The sequence below is a fragment of the Vulpes lagopus genome, chromosome 6, assembly GCF_018345385.1.
Source record: "Vulpes lagopus strain Blue_001 chromosome 6, ASM1834538v1, whole genome shotgun sequence".
In the NCBI taxonomy this organism is placed as follows: Eukaryota; Metazoa; Chordata; class Mammalia; order Carnivora; family Canidae; genus Vulpes; species Vulpes lagopus.
In genome coordinates this window covers 22,506,796-22,526,961 of record NC_054829.1, presented here as the reverse complement: position 1 = coordinate 22,526,961, position 20,166 = coordinate 22,506,796, and the positions used below count along the sequence as shown (strand labels likewise).

The following is a 20,166-nucleotide window of genomic DNA, read 5'->3' as shown; positions in this document are numbered from 1 at the left end:
GTAAGAAGGAAGCTGATGAGAATTCTCAAGGGAAAAATGGCAAGCCCAATCTGGAGACTGTGGCATACCACCAAGTGCTAGGCATGAGGAAAGTCATCATCATGTCTTCACACACCCATCCTGGTTCTAGACACAGGCCCCACTTTCTCCTGGGTCTGTCTCAAGAGAATAGAGGAACTGGAGAGAGCAAGTGGGAAGAGAAAATGGCAGCCAGCTCTTCCAAGCGAGGCCAATGGCATATAGCTGGCGTGTCAGAGTTGTGAGAGGGGCCAGCCTGCCTCCCAAGCAGCCGATTGTGAGACATTTGCAAAGATGTTGACCCCATGTAAAAAGTGTGCCATTTGATAATTATATAAACTAGCCAGCAATTAGGTAATGTCACTCACTTTCCTGCTAGATTCCCACATAACGGATGAGCATTTGCCCTTCTACACCAGCCCAGGCCCTCCGTGCAGGTCTTGGGGCAAGCCACCTGTACCTACAGCTACCTGGGCCATCCTAAGACTCAAGACAGGGTTGAAGCTGGCTGACTGGATGGAGAGGGGTCCCTGCTCCCATTTTCCCATGTCTTGAGCCTTGTGTAGCTCTGCTAGAAGGCTAGAGAAGGCTAGAATAAACACCAGGGCGGTTGGCTTGAGACCTGTACTACTTAATGTAAGGTCATCTTTAGCTTTTGGCCATATTCGAAATTTCTCAGAGGCCGTGAGAATGTCCACAATCCAAGAAGGCAATGGAAGGGCAGGACATAGGGTGTTGAGTCTAGATAAACCCAATTCTGATATTACCATTCCTGAAATCAGATTTTGCCTAGCACCTGTGGCAAAGAAAACTTGGTTTTCCTCAGCCAGCCTTTTTTTTTTTTTAAGATTTTATTTATTTATTCATGAGAGACAGAGAGAGAGAGAGAGAGAGAGAGAGAGAGAGAGAGAAAGAGGCAAGCAGAGACATAGGCAGAGAAGGAGGCTCCATGCAGGGAGCCCAATGTGGGTCTCAATCCCTGGACTCTGGGATCACACCCTGAGCCCAAGGTTAGATGCTCAATTGCTGAATCACTCCGGTGTCCCACAGCCAGCCTTTTTGAATCTCCCTCAATGCAGGCAGGAGGACATTGGTGTCTGCAGTGTTGGACATACCTCTGGACTGGAGGGGAGGAATGTGAATCTGATGTGAGAGACTCAGCAGGCAGGGTGGAGCCATTACCCCAGAACAGGCTAGGAAAGTTCCCATGATCCTCCTTATAGGGGAATGTTCCTGGGATGCTTAGTTCTTAATTCCTGAATTTCTTCAGATCACTAGGCATGTACTACTTTGCCTTTTGGGGTCATCCAGAGGTTGGCATCCAGAAAAGTGTGGGGACTCAGGATTGCTGTCGTCATAGAAAGTGGGGTGGTGTTGTGGCCACTGCATTGAACAGAAGTCAGATGATCCACACAGATGTTTATCAGCATCTGTTTTCAATTTCCATTCTCTACCTATGTTTCCTGAGCTCCCACTTCATTGCCAAGGCCCTGTGGCAGGCACCATGGTGAAGCAGACCCTGCCCATAGGGAGCTTCCTGTCAAGCTTCTAGAGTCTAGGCTCTTTGTCACTGTGCTTTGTGTCTCTGAAGCACACTTGACCCTACTACTTTTTGATGCCCTTGAGGGTAGGAATGATTTCTTATTCTGCTTTGATAGAAGAGTGTCTGGAATGAATCAGAGCTCAATAAACAGATTGAATTGAGCAAATCATTTAATTTATACAGACAAATAAGTGACTTTCAGAGGCTCAGAGGTAAATTGATAAATAGTATAGACCAGTCTGGATGTTTCAAGTGTTTCTCATGTCCCTACTCATCCATAATATTGGGCCCTCCATCTCTGTGTCTTTTCCTCCCACAGAAGGCCTCACTGGCTTTGGCCATCTGAGGCTTTGCCTATCAGCCAATGGACTCCTTGGTCTAAACTGGCAGGACAGGGAGTGGAGAGGGATGCTCCCCCAAGAGGTGAAGCAGCCAGGGTACTGTTACTGAGAAAGTTGTCCCAAGCCTCTGGGGCTTATCCATCCTGGACTCCATTATGGGCATGTGGTTTCTATATTCTTGGCTCATCAATAACTCCAGAATTAGAGTACCCCCTAGAAGAGGCTTATTCCTTCTGCTCACACCTGCCTTGTTCCCTCTTTTCTTGCCTCTTCCCACTTATCTAAATCAAACCTATGATGGGGGGGGAGGGGACAGAGGAGCAGCTGTCCTTTGAGCACATTCCCTGAAAGTGGCCTTTTTCAACCATTTGATTTAAGGATATATGTCAATGTGGCAGTTGTTGAAACCAGGAGGCTTCTTTTCAGACCAGGGTTTCCTCTCCCCCTAGGATGTTACCTTTTGCCTTGGTGGGCATACCTCACCTCATACAATGGTCATATTCACAGAGACTGGGTCCTGACCTGAGAATCTACCTCTGGCTTCATGTCTTCCACTCTTTACTCTAACAGCACCAGCCTACCTGCTGTTCTCCACACATACCAGCCTGCTCCACTCTTAAAGCTTTGTGCTGTTACTTCTGGAACATTCTTCCCATGGCTAATTCCTTCACTCTCTTTCAAGGCTTTCCTTAAATCTCACTTTCTCAAAGACTCAGATTTGTGGTATTTGACTATTTCCATGGTGTAAATACTCCTAGCATAGTTGATTTCATGCTACCAAAGTGACCTTAACCAGCTCAAAGATGTCTGAAGTTTTAAGAGTTGGTTCTGACAAAGCCCATATGATTTGGCACTTCCACACTGCTGTGTCTGTGTTCCAATTAAGCATCTTTTGTGCTACAGGAGGTACCCATGCCACACTTGGGAAACACTACTTGGATAAAACCTTTTATAGAATAAAGGCTTTTCTTGCACTGGATTTAATCAACCTCTTGTTGATTTGGTTTGTTTGTTCAGTGGGAATAGATGATTGTTCCTGGTTAAGGAACATTTTCTTCTTCAAAGCTGGGGTAATAACTAGCTAATGCAGTCATCATAAAAATGGTGGTCAGTAATGGTCTAATAGAGACTATGATGAATTATCAAATGTATCAATTAATAAGCAGCAATTTGCACAGCTTTCAGAAATTATACTCATTGCTCTTACGTGAACCAAGAAGTCTCCATTTGGCTCAGTGGATCAGAGTCTGCCTTCAACATCTAGATGACCCACTCGACTAGGTGTTGGTGCATTTCCAACCAGTATAAAATATATGTAATATGTTCTAGGTTTGTGCTCATTTCTTGTTCATTCTGTAGTTTTTAAAAAGTACTTATGGTTTTAAAAAGTACTTATGGTTTTATAATCCTATCCCTTCTCCACAGACATCCACACATTCACACACATACAGATACACATCAGTGACTCTTTTACCCATCCCTTTCAATCTAGAAATAAGAAAGTAAAGAATGTAGTATTTATTGGTCCCTACTATGTATGTGGCCTCATGCTAGGGTCTTTTCATACATGACTTCATTGTATCCTCTCTCCAATCTTAAAAGGAAACTAGTTTCTTCTGCTTTATCAAGGAAGGAATAAAAGTTCAAATAGCTTAAGAAATTGGCTCAAAGTTCCACATAAAACAACGAGGATTCAAGCACAGCTTTTCTTTAAGTCTCAAAACACATTTTTTTCCTATGAGAACTTTTCACCAACATGTATTAAGAGATCAGTTATTCTCTTCATTACTCACTTTCTAATTTATTTCTGCTGATTTTTATAAGTATTTCTTTCAAAAACTTAAAGGTGGGAATCTGTCTTAGGCTGCCTATACCCAGGCATTGGTTTGTTAAATTGAAAAAGAAAAAAATCTAAAAAGAAATCTGCATCATTTCATGCCTTTTATTAAATAGTTAAAATTATGTGTGTGCATTTGAGTGCATAAAATATTAGCACTTAACAATAAATTTTAGCTATGTGACCCTGTGATGTGATATTGTAAAAATGTGCTGATATGGCTTTGGGAGTTTTATACTATTTTTGCATATGGAAAAACCTTGTGCATCATTAGGCACTGAGCTCAGGGTCCTGCCACGGCTCTGGAAGAACCTGAGCCCTCTCTCCTGTTTATTTTTTTCCTTTTTAACTTTTTCCCCCTCTCTCCTATTTCTCCCTCTCTTCCTGCACTAGGCATTGTGGGAATCATTCGAATATCCTGGCTTGTAGTCAGCAATCTATCAATATTTGTGAAATAAGGTGCAATATTTTCGTGCCCCTGCCCTAATCTTTCTCTTCTTTCTGCCTACCCCCTTTCTCCCTGCAGGTCCTTTTCTGGAGTCCTGGGAGGCAGGTTATGGGCAGGACTGCCTCTGGCCCGCACCATGAAGCCTGAAGCTGCTTCGGCTCTGCCCTGGGCCCTGCTGTGCCTGAGCATTCAGCCTTGGGCTGCCCCGCTCCCTGCAGCCCCCCACTGCTAGGAGGTAAAACCTCAGGGCTGGTCTTTGGCCTGTTTCTGTGTTTCACCTGCCTCACCTCACTGCTGAGGCCTCCTCCATCACGGCACCCCCACCCCAGCCCTCTCCCCGGCCTCCTTGGCTGGGGTGTGTGGGGGTCCACCGGGAGGAGCACATTGCTGAAGGCTTCCACCTGCCGTGTACCTTCACCTCCTCCTCGAATCAAGGCCTCCGGATCCACATGGATAGCTGAGATCTTTTCTTGGAGAAAGACACTGCTCCTGACACTAGTCCCCCACTCTCCCACCTGACCCCCCCCCCCCTTCTGCTGCCTTTTCCCTCTGCCTTTTTATTGAATTTCTTGCTTGTGCGCCTGTCTGGGGCCGTCTTGTTCACTTTCCTTCTTCCTCACCCTCTGGATATTTGTGTGTGTGCCTCCTTCATCTCGTCTTGTGTGCTCTCTGTCCCCTGGCCTGTCTCCTCTTCTCTTCCTTCCGCTGCCAAGGGGAATCGTCCCCTGAGGGCCGTTCCCTGCCAGTCTGCTCCTCTGGGCTCAGACCTGGCAGCCACGATGAGCTTTCCCATGCACTCGGTTTTCTTCACCCTGAAGGTGAGCGTCCTGCTGGGGTCGCTGCTGGGCCTCTGCCTGGGCCTCGAGTTCATGGGCCTCCCCAACCAGTGGGCCCGCTACCTCCGCTGGGATGCCAGCACGCGCAGCGACCTGAGCTTCCAGTTCAAGACCAACGTCTCCACGGGGCTGCTCCTTTACCTGGATGATGGTGGCGTCTGTGACTTCCTCTGCCTTTCCCTGGTGGATGGCCGCGTGCAGCTCCGCTTCAGCATGGACTGTGCGGAGACCTCTGTGCTGTCCAACAAGCAGGTGAATGACAGCAGCTGGCACTTCGTCATGGTGAGCCGCGACCACCTGCGCACGGTGCTGGTGCTTGATGGCGAGGGCCAGGCGGCCGAGCTACAGCCCCAGCGGCCCTACATGGATGTGGTCAGTGACTTGTTCCTTGGAGGAATCCCCTCGGACATACGACCTTCTGCCCTGACCCTTGATGGAGTACAGGCCATGCCGGGCTTCAGAGGATTAATCCTGGATCTCAAGTATGGCAACTCAGAGCCTCGGCTTCTGGGGAGCCAGGGTGTCCAGTTGGACGCCGAGGAACCCTGTGGCGAGCGTCCCTGTGAAAATGGTGGGATCTGCTTTCTCCTGGATGGCCACCCTACCTGTGACTGTTCTACCACTGGCTATGGTGGCAAGCTCTGCTCAGAAGGTAAGACTTTCTTCCCTAGCCCTCTCTTACTAGAGACCACCCACTGGGTTGTGTGAGGGCCAAGACCCTTGATAGAAACCAATGCTATTGTTGAAGGACATCTTTAGTTACATATTAGATAATTGGGTTCCTTTCCCTGAGGAGGTGGTAGAAATCCTTTGATTGCCTTCAATGGAAAACCCTCCACATCTCAGCAAGAAGAGGATCCTGGCTGCTCAGTCATGGGCTCTTTACTTAAATGTTGGGCTGTAATCAAAGGGCTAGATGGAGTGGACTGCTGGATATGTGCCCCAACTTGGCCCCTTCTACTGCAGCACAGCTTAGTAGGGTCAGTGTAGAGCAAGAAATCCAACAGAAATGGGCAAAATGGCTGGTTACCTCCTGATCCCTTGAGAGTTGGACACTTGGAATGGTTAGGAAACTCCCCATCACTTCCATCTTAACCCCCAGTATGAAGAATGTCCATGCAAAGGAGAATGAGGGTAGATGGATTGTAGGTCATGCTTGGCCCACTGTCTTCCCAGCCCTTCCGTTTGCTCCTTCTCCCACAGTCTTTGGGGGAAGTGTCTTCAGGGTGGATGAGGCATCTGGGGATGGGCCTACTCACCACCTCATTCTAGCAGCAAGCTTTTTCATATGAGGTTCTTCTTTCCTGTCCTCCTTTCACCTCTCCATGTACTGAGAATGGTGCAGGAAGGCACAGAGACTGACGGGACTCTTGTCTAGCTAAGCCCCTGAGGGATCTGCCAATACTCAGCATAGCCTTGGAGAGACTCCCAAGTTCACCTGTAACTTTCTAGGGAGAGTGAAGGGGGGACTCATGCCCAAAGGCTTAGACTGCTCTCATTTCATTCACTGAATTCCAACTGGGATTAGATGTGAGAGAAGTGGTCCAGACTCCACTTTGACAAATACTTAAAATCCCAATTCCTAGACGCCAGGACTCACTGAAGGCCTACCTCTGAGCAGGAGGAAGTGTTGAAGTGACAAAGAATTTGAGAACTGACCATAGGAATATGTGTGCTGGGAGGTTAGGATGAGGAAGAGGTAAAGAAATTTGATTTTCTCCTATTCTTTTTGAGTCAAATCCTGGATTCTTCTGGAAATGTGTTGCCATCTCATTTTCTCTCCATGGAGGTGATGCGATGGTATAGGGCAGAACAATAGTTTTCAACCATGGCTGCACATATTAGGATCACTTGGGGAAGTTTAAAAACTCTTGAGCCACCCTATGGACCAATTCAATCAGAATTTTCTGGGGAGCGGGATTCAAGCATCTGTATATCTTTAAACTCCCCCAGTTGATTCTATTGTGCAGCTGAGATTAAGAACCAATAGGGCAAGGGAGGTCAGGGAGGTGGGATCAGAGGAGTGTCTCAGCACTGACTCCCAGGATTTCTTCCTTCTGGTGAGGCCCCTGCCTTGCAGTTTGTAATTAAATATGGTACATGCAGATGTCCCTGAAATTGTCCCACAACAGCCCACCCAGCCTAAAGCAGGTTGTAATTGATATGAACTTTAGTCACTACTATTAAATTTTTTACAAATCAAAACAGTTTATTTCACAGGTGATACATGCTGGAGACGAGGATACTTTGAGGGGTCTTATTGGGGGCCCCTTTATAGGTTGTATGGAGGCTCCTGCAGGAACCCTCCCCAAGTCTCTGCTGCTACTTTATTTGGCTGGGCTGCGCTGAGCAATACATCTCCTTCCTGTGGATGGGCTGCAGGAGAGGGAGATTCAAGACATGCATGCCATCTTTTTTTGGCTTCTTTTTTCCCCATGGAGCCTATTGGAAAAGCGGATGGGGAAGAGGAGCCGAGGCAACCCCAACCCACAAAGCCACTTTGGGAATGTGGTTATTGAAGCACTTCTTATAAGCAGGTGCCTTCTGGAGCTGACTGCTGTTCCAAAGCTTCTTGGCTTTGGAGAAAGTTCTGCCTGAAGACGCTGACATGATCACTTGTTTTCTCATTCGTCCAAAGGATCTGTTCTGTTCTCAGAACTTGCATTGAAAGCTGACATTCTTCCTTTCTACGGACTAGGGTGTTTGCAAGTGTGTTGTTAACTTGCTGATTACCCCTGATTGCATTTTTTGTGTTTAAAAAGAACTCATTTCCTCTGGGCAGGTCTGGATCAGCACTTTTCTGAAGGAAGAATCTCTATACTGTGTATGTGTACAATTTGTCTTTTCTCTCTTTTGGTGTGTGTGTGTGTATGTGTGTGTGTATGTGTGTGTAGTGTTTCAGGTCTCTAGTGGCATTTCTTTAGAGCAGATTGTAGACAGTCAATCTTTTAATAGCTAAATACAACATGGATATTTCAATAATAGTTCTTTCTGCAGGGTTCAGATCATCTAGTTGCTGTGGATTGATACCTCTATCTGAAGAAGGGAAACACACAGCACAGCTCATTTATTCTCCTGATACATAAATAGAGTAAATGAACTCTGTAGTAACAGTAACACTTGGTTGGCTTGGAACAGAGCAGTGCAAAGGTTGAGGTGAGGGTGGTTGTTGAGGGAGGTATCAGAATTGACTGTTGATAACTTGGAGCCTGTTGATCCTGGTACTTGTCATTGTGTCTAATCAGTCACAAAAAAACACACCACAGGCTTTTAGAAAAGATCTGTTCTCTCCACACATAGTTAACTCTTAGATAGTAGGCAGAGGTGTGTGGGGTTGGGGGAGGGGCAGTCATCTGTAAAATATTAAGGGGAAAAAAATTACAGTAGCTGCTAAGTGTCAAGTAGGTCTGCACAAAACAGTAAAAATAGCCTAAACAAATGCTTATCCATTTTCCTGAAGATGACATGGTGAAGTGGGTAGTATGGGGCATCCATTACCCTCCCTGCCCCCTTTAAATTGAACATATCATAGACCTGAAACCAGGGTACTTATTCCCAGCGGTTAGTGCTGTGGGCTAGGCATCTGATTATCCCAGTTTGTAGGATAGGACTTGAATTTGATTGCATGAGGGCTTGCACCCAGTATGGAAGATCCGTTTTGTACTTCATGCTTTAGCAGTTCAAGAGCAGGAAGAGCTGGGAGGGCTCCTGCAGCTTCAGATGGATATGGTCAGGGCCTGTTGGAGGCACTCTCTGTGGTCCATTAGCTTCTAGCATGCCAGCGGCATTGATGTTTGCTTAGCCTGTCTGGCTTTCCATGCCATGATGGCTACAAAATGTCTTCATGCTGCACCCTGGGAAGAATGCACAGATGGGCCCATCTCCTTTATGTGCTTTGGGCTGTTTTGATCCCCCATTGGGTATCTTCTCTAGGAAAGACCCAGAAGACACCAGAGATAGCTGTGTGAGCAAGTTGGGCCAAGAAGTCAGAGGTTGTGGACTCAGTGTCTTCTTTCATGTGGTGAAATGTTACTCACTCTGGCTGCAGGCTGAACTCCACACAGCCTACTTGAGAAAACTTCATTCCAAGGCTCCCAACCTAATTAATGGTCACATGGAACATTCTGGCATGTGATGGAGAAGAAGTCCCAGAATTTTACTTCTAGGTGTTATGTTTATAAATAAAATGCTTTGGTGCTCAACTTCAGACTTGTTCATGTTGAAATTTAATCTTACCCTCTTAGTACGGGTCTTGGAGGACAGAAGAAGCGCCAAGTAGTTCATAATGACTTTAAAATTATGCATATCTGTTTTGGACTATAGTCCAGCTCTGGCACAGCATATTCACTGGTTTTGGTCTAGCCCAGTCTGTCCCATTACGGGTGGCCTGGAAGCTCACTGGGCAATGATGAGGGATTCCTGAGCTCCCCCGAGAGACCCGTCCCCTCATGGGTCATTGAGAGTTTACTATTACCTTGAAATACATTTAAAATTGATTGTTTATTTTTAAACCATTCTTAGTTATGAATGTGCATGTATTGAATTTCTTAACAATCTTATGGTCATGAAGAAATGATTCTCTCCTGAGGTGTGTGCATTTCAGTACCAGTCTTACTGAAGAGCTCATGTAGTATGGAGTCAGTCAGGGAAAGATATGGAGAAAGCATCACCTGTTGGTTTCTCCTTCCAAGTCTCATTACATGGGTCTACCTACGTCACATACCATTTGTGTGGTCAAGAGGCATGAGGTCCTATTTAGTCGGGAAAAAACAAAGTTCATTGTCTACTATCTCTTCCTGCTGCCTTGGGCAGATGCCCAGATCAGAAGCTGCTGTCTTGAGTCTCAGCTCAAGTTTTCCAGTGTTGCGATCCTACAGTGAGGTATAGTGGTGGGCGTTGGTGGTAGGGGCCAGGGCCTTGTTACAAGTATACTGTCGAATGGTATCCAAGGGCCTCCCCTTCCCATCCCTCCTGCTGTCTGAAGCTGACACCCTACCCAGGTTGATTGGATTGATGACTCAACACCACTGTGTGGCCTTGGTATGCCTTCCTGAAAGTGAATTTCAATTACTTTTCTTTTTTATTGAGAATTTTGTGACTCTTCCCCCATTTATCAAAGCCAGAACTGGAATGGAATGGTATATACCAAGAGACTGCTTGCCCCTGAGGATTTACCAAGGGCCAAAGACAAAGGATGCTGTAGTTAAGGTACTCACCATGGCCCAGCTGATCCTTCTGTTCTGGGCATTTGTGTAAAAACACAGACCCCCCCCCCCCCTCCTCCTCTGTGCACTTCCTGCCTGAATTGTAACACGTCTTTGTTCTTCTAACCTGTGTCAACCCTGCGTGGCCTGGGGATGGGAGGGGGGCTGCAGGGGAAGCAGTGAGTAATCAGAGTCAAGACTGTCTCCTTGCAGAATCCTTCTCCCTGGTGTGGAGACGGTAGCACAGAAGCAAGTCCTTACAACATTGCACAAAGGAGAACTGCGGCTTCTGAGACTTGATTCCCACCCAGCATTCAGGCGTTAGGTGGGACCAGCCCAGCCAGCCAGCAGGGGCTGTCGCTAAACGGAGCCTGAATAGGGGTCTGATTGCTCCTTTTTCCTCCTCTTCTCCTGATTACCAAGTGAGATTTCCTGGGTATGCTGTATGCTAAATGACAGAGCAGCCGCCCGCCACTTGCACCAATTATCCCTCTTTTAACTGCAGAGGGAAGAGCAATTTTTTTATACCCCCCCTCCCCAGTAGCATCTCTGCCTCCTTTAAAGAAATAAGACCCTTTTTCCTTGTTCCCCCTTCAGTGGGGTGAGAACAGCCTTCTTTCTCCCTTTGCAGTCCGCACACCAGCTGCAGGCTGCAAAGGGGATGGACACTGGGTAAATGCTTCGTCCAAATTCAGCAGGGTTGGGGTCACATAGGCATTTTGCCAAGAGCCTTCAAGTGGCACGTGAGCTTGCATTTGCATTTGGTAATGAGACACCACAGGCCCAGCACTGGGGGCTAATTATCTTCATGGCCCCTATCTCCCTTTGCAGGCTGCCCTGGAAAGATGCTTTCTAGTTCCTGAGGCAGCTGCCCATCAGCTGGGTCCTCTGCCCCCTTCACAGGACAGAAGAGATGGGGTATGGGCTGTGCTTGGAGGATAGGACTAACATGCCCTCCCTTACTGCCATGCAGTGCGTGTCTAGTGTGACAAGGCCCAGAGGTGGAAATGGAGTAAGAGGCTTTAGGGCAGAGCTGTGAGGGTCAGGTACCCTTCCTTGGATAAAAATAATAATGATATTAGTATTGATATTATTTTTTTTTATTTATGATAGTCACACAGAGAGAGAGGGAGAGAGAGAGAAGCAGAGACACAGGCAGAGGGAGAAGCAGGCTCCATGCACCGGGAGCCCGACGTGGGACTCGATCCCGATTCTCCAGGATCGCGCCCTGGGCCAAAGGCAGGCGCCAAACCAATGCGCCACCCAGGGATCCCAGTATTGATATTATTAAATGCCACCATGTGCCTGACAACCTAGGTGTTTTATATTCATTGTTTCATCTAACCCTCACGGCACTCCTGTGTGGTTGATATCATTCACCAGCCTCGTTTTACAGATGAGGAAAATGAGGAGCAGAGAAATTTGAAACTTGAACAAGGTTTAGTATAGGTGTTAAGTGCATGGCTTATGGAGGGAAAAAGATTGGACATAAATCTGGGCTTGTCTATTGACAAGTTGTGTGTCTTTGGAGAAGGTTTTGGAAGCTTCAGTAGTCTCATCAATAATAATAATAATTAATAATATCAGCTGACATTCAAGGAGTACTTGCTCCATACCTGCACTATATTGACTGCTTTGTAGGAATTAGCCACTCGACACACTATTATTCTTATTTTGTAGACAAGGAAGCTGAGGGGCAAGAGTTAAATAATTATCCAAGGTCACATGGCTAATAAGAGGCAGAGCTGGGGTTTGTACCCAGGCAGTCTGGCTTCAGAGCCCACATGTAACCACTATACCATCCTGCCTTGCAGCAAAGCAGGGATAAGAAATCCTAAATCATGGAGTTGTTGAGAACACAACATGAGATGAAGTGTATAGACTCATCTACATAGACTCTGGGAAAGAACAAGTTCTGACTCTGGGCTCTTTATCTGGTGCTTATGAGAATGAACTGTGTGTGAATTTGTTTTCACAGAAGGTTTGAAGCTTCCCTGTGAGTACCCCTATCTTCACCATTTTCTTTCATCCTGATTTAAGAAATAGCAGAGATAAAAGGAGGGGAATCCAGTTTTGTTGCCATTTTGCCCCTGCCTAAGAGCGTTGAGTCACTGATAATGGTTGTGCCTCTTGGACTGTATTTGGAGCTCTTTGCAAACTTGTGGTGTTCTGGCCCCCATAGAAACCCAATGAGGCAGGTAGGGCAGGCTTTGCCATCCCACTGAATAGATGAGGAGACCCACACCCGAGGTGAGGGGCCAGTGAGCTTGTTGTATGAGGGTACGCTCTTTGGCAGGTATCTCTAGGACCTGAAAACCCAGATCCTGAACATGGCATTTTATTTCTGCTCCTAGGCTCCCTTCATTAACACAAATGGCCTGTGTCTCCATCGTGAAATGGAGTGTTGCCTCCCTGGATGCTGGTGATAAGCAAAATGTCAAACTCCCGGTGTAGGAGGTTATCAGCTTGGCCAGTCCCGGGAGTCTTGCTCCTGCTAGACAGACAGAAAGAGAGGATATGAGAGAATGGGAGAGCATGAAATGAATGTATCTGAGTGGTCAGTTCTCACCCTCAAGACCCTGGTTTGAAGTGAAGTGACGGGATTGGACCCAAGGGTCTCGAGGCATTTGGAGCACACTGCACGGAGCCACACCGCACTGGAGCATCGCCGGACAGCATGACCTCTTCAGACTTACCTTTGGTTTCCCCAATTACCAGGAATTCCCAGCACCCCACCCAGGGTTGGCGGTAAAAAGTGGACTTCCTGGATTACCCTGTCTGACTCCTTCTTGCTCTGCTGCTGCCTTCTGAGTGTCTTCACAGATAACAAAACCAAACTCTCTTTCTCTGTGTTTATTCTTCTCTTTCCCTTTGTGTGTGGGGGAGGGGAGATTATTACAGAGACAGATTCACCACAAAACAAGACCTTTCATATATCCTCACTTACGTGGTCCCTTCCAAGGTGCCGTACCTACTTTTGTATTTGTGATTTTTTTCTTAAGGAATCTCCAGTATCATGAGCTTCCAGCCCCATCGCTGTGGATCCATCTCCATTAAGACTTGTTGCCCACTGACAGCAATGTTGCTCTGGCTGTACATGTGAGTCCCTGGTGACCTATGACCCTTCATCACAGACACATTTTCCTTCGTTTCATAACCAGCAGGACAGGAAGAACCATGGACAGGGAGTGTAGAGGATGAAGGGCGTCTAGGAATATCATTTGGGAAGGCAGGGGGAGGCATCTAGGGTGTCTAGTGGGTAGAGAGAGGACGTGTTTAGAAATGTTTGCTGTTGATGCAGAGGCACATGCTGATGCGTAAAAAGGGGCTGCCCCCATCCCCCTCCTGAGCTCTTCCCAGCTGAAGTTGGGCTGTTTGGTTTGCTGTGACTCGCTGGGGGGCTGTGTTACAGGTGACAGGCTGTGGCTGACAGAGGAGAGGGACAAAGCATGGCTCTGCAGGCCTGTCTCCGTGATCTATTTGGGAACTGACAGTGCCGGTGGGTTGTCATTACTGCTGTTGTTCTCCAGAAATTGATGTCTTTGGATGACCTATTTAAAAGCAATACAGGGCCCCCTTTAAATGTGTCATCATTTATATCTCCTCTCAGACCTCCACCACTGTCTATAATGTTCCTAAATAATGTGTTTCCCAATTTAAAAAAAACTTTTTAAACTCAGGAACCAGTACTAGCAAGCTTTTAAAAACAAATTGATCTCACAGTTATCCAGCCAAATGGCCGAGCTCTCCTCTATGATAAAACATACTTTGCACATGGTCCTAGAAACTGTGAATGTGTCAGTTCTTTTGGGGGGAATATGCTATACTCTGTGATGGTACGGAAGGGCCTAGAGAGGTTAGAGACGAAAGAAAGGCAGGGACATGAACTATAGACAATGTGAAACTCCTGGTGTAGGCTATGAAATGCATTTAAGATCCTTTTGGTTTTACTGAGGCTCTTATTTAAGTGTCTTTGTACCTAAGATAACTCTGAGGAGCTTTTTCTTCTCTATGAGACTCTATGCATCTGATCTTCTCCTAACATTTTTGCCTCTTGTCTGCTGATTTAGTTCTCCTGTGGTGGTTCTGTTTACAGGTGCAAAGTTCTTGAAAGACAAAAGCCTTAGTAATCTCGTGGTTGTCAGCAACACTAGGGCTAGTGTCTTTGCTCTATCAGACAGTGTGTTCCAGGCAATTCCATAACCTCTCCTGTAGATATTGGGAATGTGTTGTCTGTAGCCCCTGGAGAATAGAAAAAGTGCAGTGAGATAGTGTCGAACTTCTTTGGTTCATCAGTTGCTTTAAAATAAAAACGAGGGGATCCCTGGGTGGCTCAGCGGTTTGGCACCTGCCTTCAGCCCAGGGCTTGATCCTGGAGACCCGGGATCGGGTCCCAAGTCGGGCTCCCTGCATGGAGCCTGCTTCTCCCTCTGCCTGTGTCTCTGCCTCTCTCTCTGTCTCTGTCTCTCATGAATAAATGAATGAATAAATAAATAAATAAATAAATAAATCTTAAAAAAAATAAAAACGATACCCCTCTTGCAAGAGGGACCAGCCAGGTTGAAATCATGTGTCTGCCATCCAAACAGTGGGGACAGGAGTGGCAAAGTTGGGAGCTCACCAGGCTTTTGTGGTTTCTTCCTTCCTCCTCAGTCCCTTGGGCTTCTTTCCTTTCCAGAAGGGTTCCTGTCTCTTGTATGGTTAGCCTTGGACAGCTAATGGAATGGGAAGAGTGGATTTAAAGGATGTTAAGCCTCTCACCCATGGGATTCCTAAAAGAGTAATATCACCTAGTATACTTGCTGCATGTAGGTCAGGAAAGGTAAGGCTAGGGTTCAGGTTGAGGTGATGTACTGTGAGCCTCTGCTCACTTTAAGGAGACACACTGAAATTTGGGGGGATTTTGGTGCTGGGGAAGAACATTCTGTGAGGGATGAGGCACACATCACATGACCCATGTGGAGGACACTAAGACATTTACATTGCCTTTTGGTCATGGCTTTGCCTGTGTAATTCATTGGAAACCAAGGTACATTGTAAATGATCATGGGATGACAACTTTGGAGGGAATTTTAAGGGTCATTGGGTCTAACTACCCATTTCTCATCCTCTTCCACACTGTGTAAGACATTCCTCCTCCTCTCTAAAATAACCCTAGCCAACTGCAGTGATGGACGGGGGCTCAGTGCTTTTCAGGGTAGCCTAATGTATCTCTGATCAGTGCTGAGGATCAAGGAGCTAGCTCGTCCTACAGGGGGCTGTAGTCTGCTTCCAGCCACTTCTTCACTGGTCCCCATTCTAATTAAAGCAGTCTGACCTTAGCAATGGGCCATGTGGGTAAGGGGATAGATGGGTCATAAAATATTTGGATGAGGCTTTGCAAGAATTAACTCTTGTGTCAAGAAAAATTCATAAGGGATTCTTTAATATGGCGCTAGTGGTGTGCACACCACTGAGTTATTTAGAATTAGCTGCTTGTGATTAATCTTAAACAATGTAGGAGGGATTGATGTGGGAAGAGACTCTGAGGTAAGTAGGTGACTCATACTTCAGTCATTTTGTTCCTAGGGGGCTTGCACTCTGAAAGATTCAAGGTTAGTCCCATCTCTGGCTTTATTGTCTGTGCCTCATTTCATCCCCCTAAGATGCCCCATCGTCCTCCATACCCAGTTAGATTTTGCAGCATTTCTGATTTTCCAGGGATTCCCTCCCCCAGACCCCCTGGGAATCTCTAATAGCTCAACAATAAGATGGGAAGTCTAGAATGCTATGGGGGTAGTGTAAAGTGGAATTGGATTGGACTATCTTGACAAGCCCACACTGGCATCCAGGGTCAGACACTCCAACAGACATAAGGTTTTGTTAAAAAGTCTAACAGGATGATTTTTTAAAAAGATAAGTTCATGAAATGAAGCAGGATTGAGTAGTTGCTCCTGGAAACTGGCCTTGGAAGCAAATGCTCTTGTCCCAAAATGCTGTCCTTCTGCCAGGTTGCCCTGGGTATCCCATGTTTTTGGCCCTGTTGGGCAGAAGTCTCCTAGGGAGAGGGATTAGGAAGGGCTTAGAGGGTGTTGCTCCTACATTGGCATAGACTGGAAGCCTGCCAAACAAATTCCCTCCTGTACCCTAAAGGGGATGAGGCTAGTCTTGGCGCTCAGCCACCTCCTCATTGACAGTCATTTTACTGACACTGCAGCAAAGAAAGGAGAACTCATGTCATAATTTTGTGATTTTAGTTTACTTAAAAAATTTTTTTTTGAAAGAGCAGGAGGGGTAGAGGGAGAGAGAATCCTAAGTAGGCTCCATGCCCAGCATGAGCCTGATGTGGGGCTTGATCACACAACCCTGAGATCATGACCTGAGACAAAATCAAGAGTTGGACACTTAACACACTGAGCCACCTAGGCACCCCTAAAATAGCTTACTTTTTAAAAAGGTTTTATTTATTTATTCATGAGACACACACACACACACACACACACACACACACACACACACACAGAGGTAGAGACACAGGCAGAGGGAGAAGCAGGCTCCTCGCAGAGAGCCCGATTCAGGACTCAATCTCAGTACCCTGGGATCACGCCCTGAGCCAAGGGTAGATGCTCAACTGCTGAGCCACCCAGACATCCCTAAAATAGTTTACTTTTAAGGGCAAAGCCCAGAGACATCATTTTTAATCTAAGCTTAAAATGTACCCAGAGTCACAGGCTTCTACTCCAAGGTCTTATTGCCTACCCAGGCTTCATGGACTACACACATGTGCTGAGGAGTGGGCATGACCATCTCACATAGTCATTTGAGAGTTACCATGTGGGCAGATGGTTGAGTTTTAGTTTGCTCAACTTTGCTGTTTGCTCCTCCTAATGTGAGTGTTCAGCCTTGTGTTAATGCAGATTGGGGCTGTTTTCCCCCATGTAGAATATATAACCAGTGGCTATGTTTTAATGTGTCTTTTGGCTCCCTTTGGCTTTCACATCCTTAATGCAAGTTGCAATAACTCAACTGAGTTTCCTGATTCTTGTTGCAGGAGTATGTGTAAGGAGGTACTCCCTTTGAGAACTCCAAGACATGAAACTAAGAGAATGCTCTGTTTCCCTTTGTTAATTACTGCACATACAAGCTTGTGTGCTAAACTGCAGGTCTCTGGTATGTGACAAACAGGTGCTCAATAAATGTTGCAATAATAAATGTGTGTGTGCATGTGATTTCATGTTTTGTATACATACATATGTATCCGTGTTCATGTGCTCATGAACAGACATGATGGATGGATGCAGATTCCCAGGAATGTGAGTTTAGTAATACCTATTTAATAATTTAACCAGTGTGTCAGATATGACTTGGACCTCCGTGGCATGGGCCACTACTAGAAACACCTCTCTTTTTTTTTTCCTCAAAGATTTTATTCATTTACTCATTAGAGACAGAGACACAGGCAAAGGGAGAAGCAGGCTCCATACAGGGAGCCTGACATGGGACTCGATCCCCCGTCTCCAGGGCCACACCCTGGGCTGAAGTCGGCGCTAAACCACGGAGCCACCCGGGCTGCCCAGAAACACCTCTCTTTTAGTGGAAAAAGTGGCATGTCTACTGTGGGGCAGTTTTCATTGAATCTATGTCAAGCACATACTCATTCCACCTGGTTTGATCTAGTTGAAGACAGATTGGAAAGACTTTTTTGTTTGTTTACAAACCAATGGTTTCCAGTAACAATTACAGGAAGCAGCCAGGCTGGGACCGTGTAAATACTTGTGCAGTGGCTGTTCAAAGCAGACATGTGATTGTCACTGGAGATGGAGAGGCCCCATTAGCTCGTGTGGATTCCCTGGAGAAGATGAGGCTCACTGGGGACAGGATAATTGTCCTCGGATATCAGAAGAGCTGCCATGAAGAGGAGGGGGTAGATAGTGGGTGGTTTGAGAGCTACAGAGCAAGAATCCATGTCTTAGAGCTGTTGGACCATACTTCCCCCAACCCTGGAGGTGGTGCAGCAGGTGCTGGAGTGATACCTGTCAGTGTGTGCTGGCATGTACATATGTACTTTCAAACCAAGGACGCCATGGTTCTGGGGGGGGGTCTCAGCATTTAGGACCATCCTTATGTTTGATCATGTTTATCCTCTGCCCTTCAGGGAATGGGGATGGAAATATTATTCTCTGGCCTTAAAGATCACTGGCCTTAAAATGGGGCATATGCAAGACCATTCTTTGGGGATATGGGAAAGAGGTAATGAAATGTACAGTTAACTTATATGCAAATTATTTGTAAAAAAATACATCTTTTGCAAGAACATACTAAAATTATTTTTTCTATTTTTAAAAAAGATTTTATTTATTCACGAGAGACACACAGAGAGAGGCAGAGACACAGAGGGAGAAGCAGGCTCCATGCAGGGAGCCCAATGTGGGACTCGATCCAGGGACTCCAGGATCACGCCCTGGGCCGAAGGCAGGTGCTCAACCGCTGAGCCACCCAGGTGTCTCAAATTATTTTTCCTAATAGGGAGTTTGTTCATAAAGATTTGGAGGCCACTGATCAATACTCAAGTTTATGTTGATCTCTCTTTAGTTGATTATAGTTACTCTCGGCCTCCTGTTATAATTCCTCACCCTGGGGGCTTGCAGCTTTCAAGTGCTGGTGGCATGTGTATCAGGCTCTTCTCTCTGTGTGTAATGGTCTTGGTTGACCTGGCCAGGAGGTTTGAAGGGCCATGTATCCTTTTTTTTTTTTTTAAGATTTTATTTATTTTTTCATGAGAGACACAGAGAGAGGCAGAGACAGAAGCAGAGGGAGAAGCAGGCTCCTCGAGGGAAGCCTGATGTGGGACTTGATACCCGGACTCCAGGATCACAACCTGTGCTGAAGGTAGATGCTCAACCACTGAACCACCCAGGCATCCCAGAGCCATGTATTTTGAACATACTCTGGTCATACCTCCCTCCTTCAGAGGCCTCACTATTTGGAATTACTAATAGTATCTCAGAGCTCCTTTCACTATAAAATCACAGCATTTTCTGAGGCAATTTTGGATTATTGAAGAGAACAAATTCTTTGAGATTATCTTCAAGTGTTTGCAAAGGAGTTCTTGATGTATAATCATCATCTATTTCTTGGATTAGATCATCTGTTTACTGCAATAAGTATATTCTGACATCCACAGAGGGAGTATCTGTTACATACTGGGTAGGTGAGGTCCCTGCCCATGTGGAGTTTGTGGTCTAGTTGGGAGACCTGTCAAACCAACGAGTACAGCATACCTTAGAGTTGCTGAAGTACCAAGTAGGATGGTAGGAGAGTAGCTCAAAAGGGAGTGTCCTACCTTGCTTGGAGGGTGGGAGGACGTTTCACAATTGGACTTAGGAGATTTATTTGGTAGACTGGGGAAAAAGGACATTTCAGGGCAGCCTTGTGAATCAGTAGTTTGCAGTAGTTAATGTGGCTGGATTGAAGGATTGAGGCCAATGAGAAAATAGTAAGAGGAGTTAGGCAGAGTGGGTCTCAGTGCTTTGTGAGGATGTGGGATATTATTTATTCTTAAAGTTGAGGGCTATTGGAAGTATTTCAGTTAAGTAGTAACAGATTTGAATTTTAGAAATATGGCTCTAAGGGCAGTTTGCATAATGGATTGGTTGGTGATTGGAAGGTTTAAAGCAGAGAGGCCAGGTGGAGGCTGTTGTGTGGGGTTTTTTTTGACAGAGTCTGTACTGGAGGAGTAGTGATGGAAGAAGGATCAGCTGCAGAGATGTTAAGAAGAGGAATTTAATAGTTTGCAAGACAGTGGCTTTGAATGGTGTTGGACTCAGACTGCCTGGCCCTGCTACATACTAGCTTTGTAAACTTGGAAAAAGGACAACTTCTCCATGTTTTAATTTCACCATCTATGAAATGGGTGTAATAATAGTGCCCACCATTTAGGATTGCTATAAGGTTTAAATG

General features: G+C 46.0%; 1 protein-coding gene across 3 annotated transcripts in view; it reads left to right on the top strand.

Annotated features, from left to right (window-relative positions):
* NRXN3 (neurexin 3) overlaps positions 1 to 20,166 on the top strand; it is a 1,543,117-nt gene that overhangs the window by 58,743 nt on the left and 1,464,208 nt on the right. For all 3 annotated transcript variants that reach the window (XM_041758643.1, XM_041758640.1, XM_041758644.1), the window contains exon 2: positions 4,266 to 5,675. In XM_041758643.1, the coding sequence (XP_041614577.1) occupies positions 4,967 to 5,675 (709 nt within the window). In that variant the 5' untranslated portion in view covers positions 4,266 to 4,966. The remainder of the gene's footprint in view (positions 1 to 4,265; positions 5,676 to 20,166) is intronic.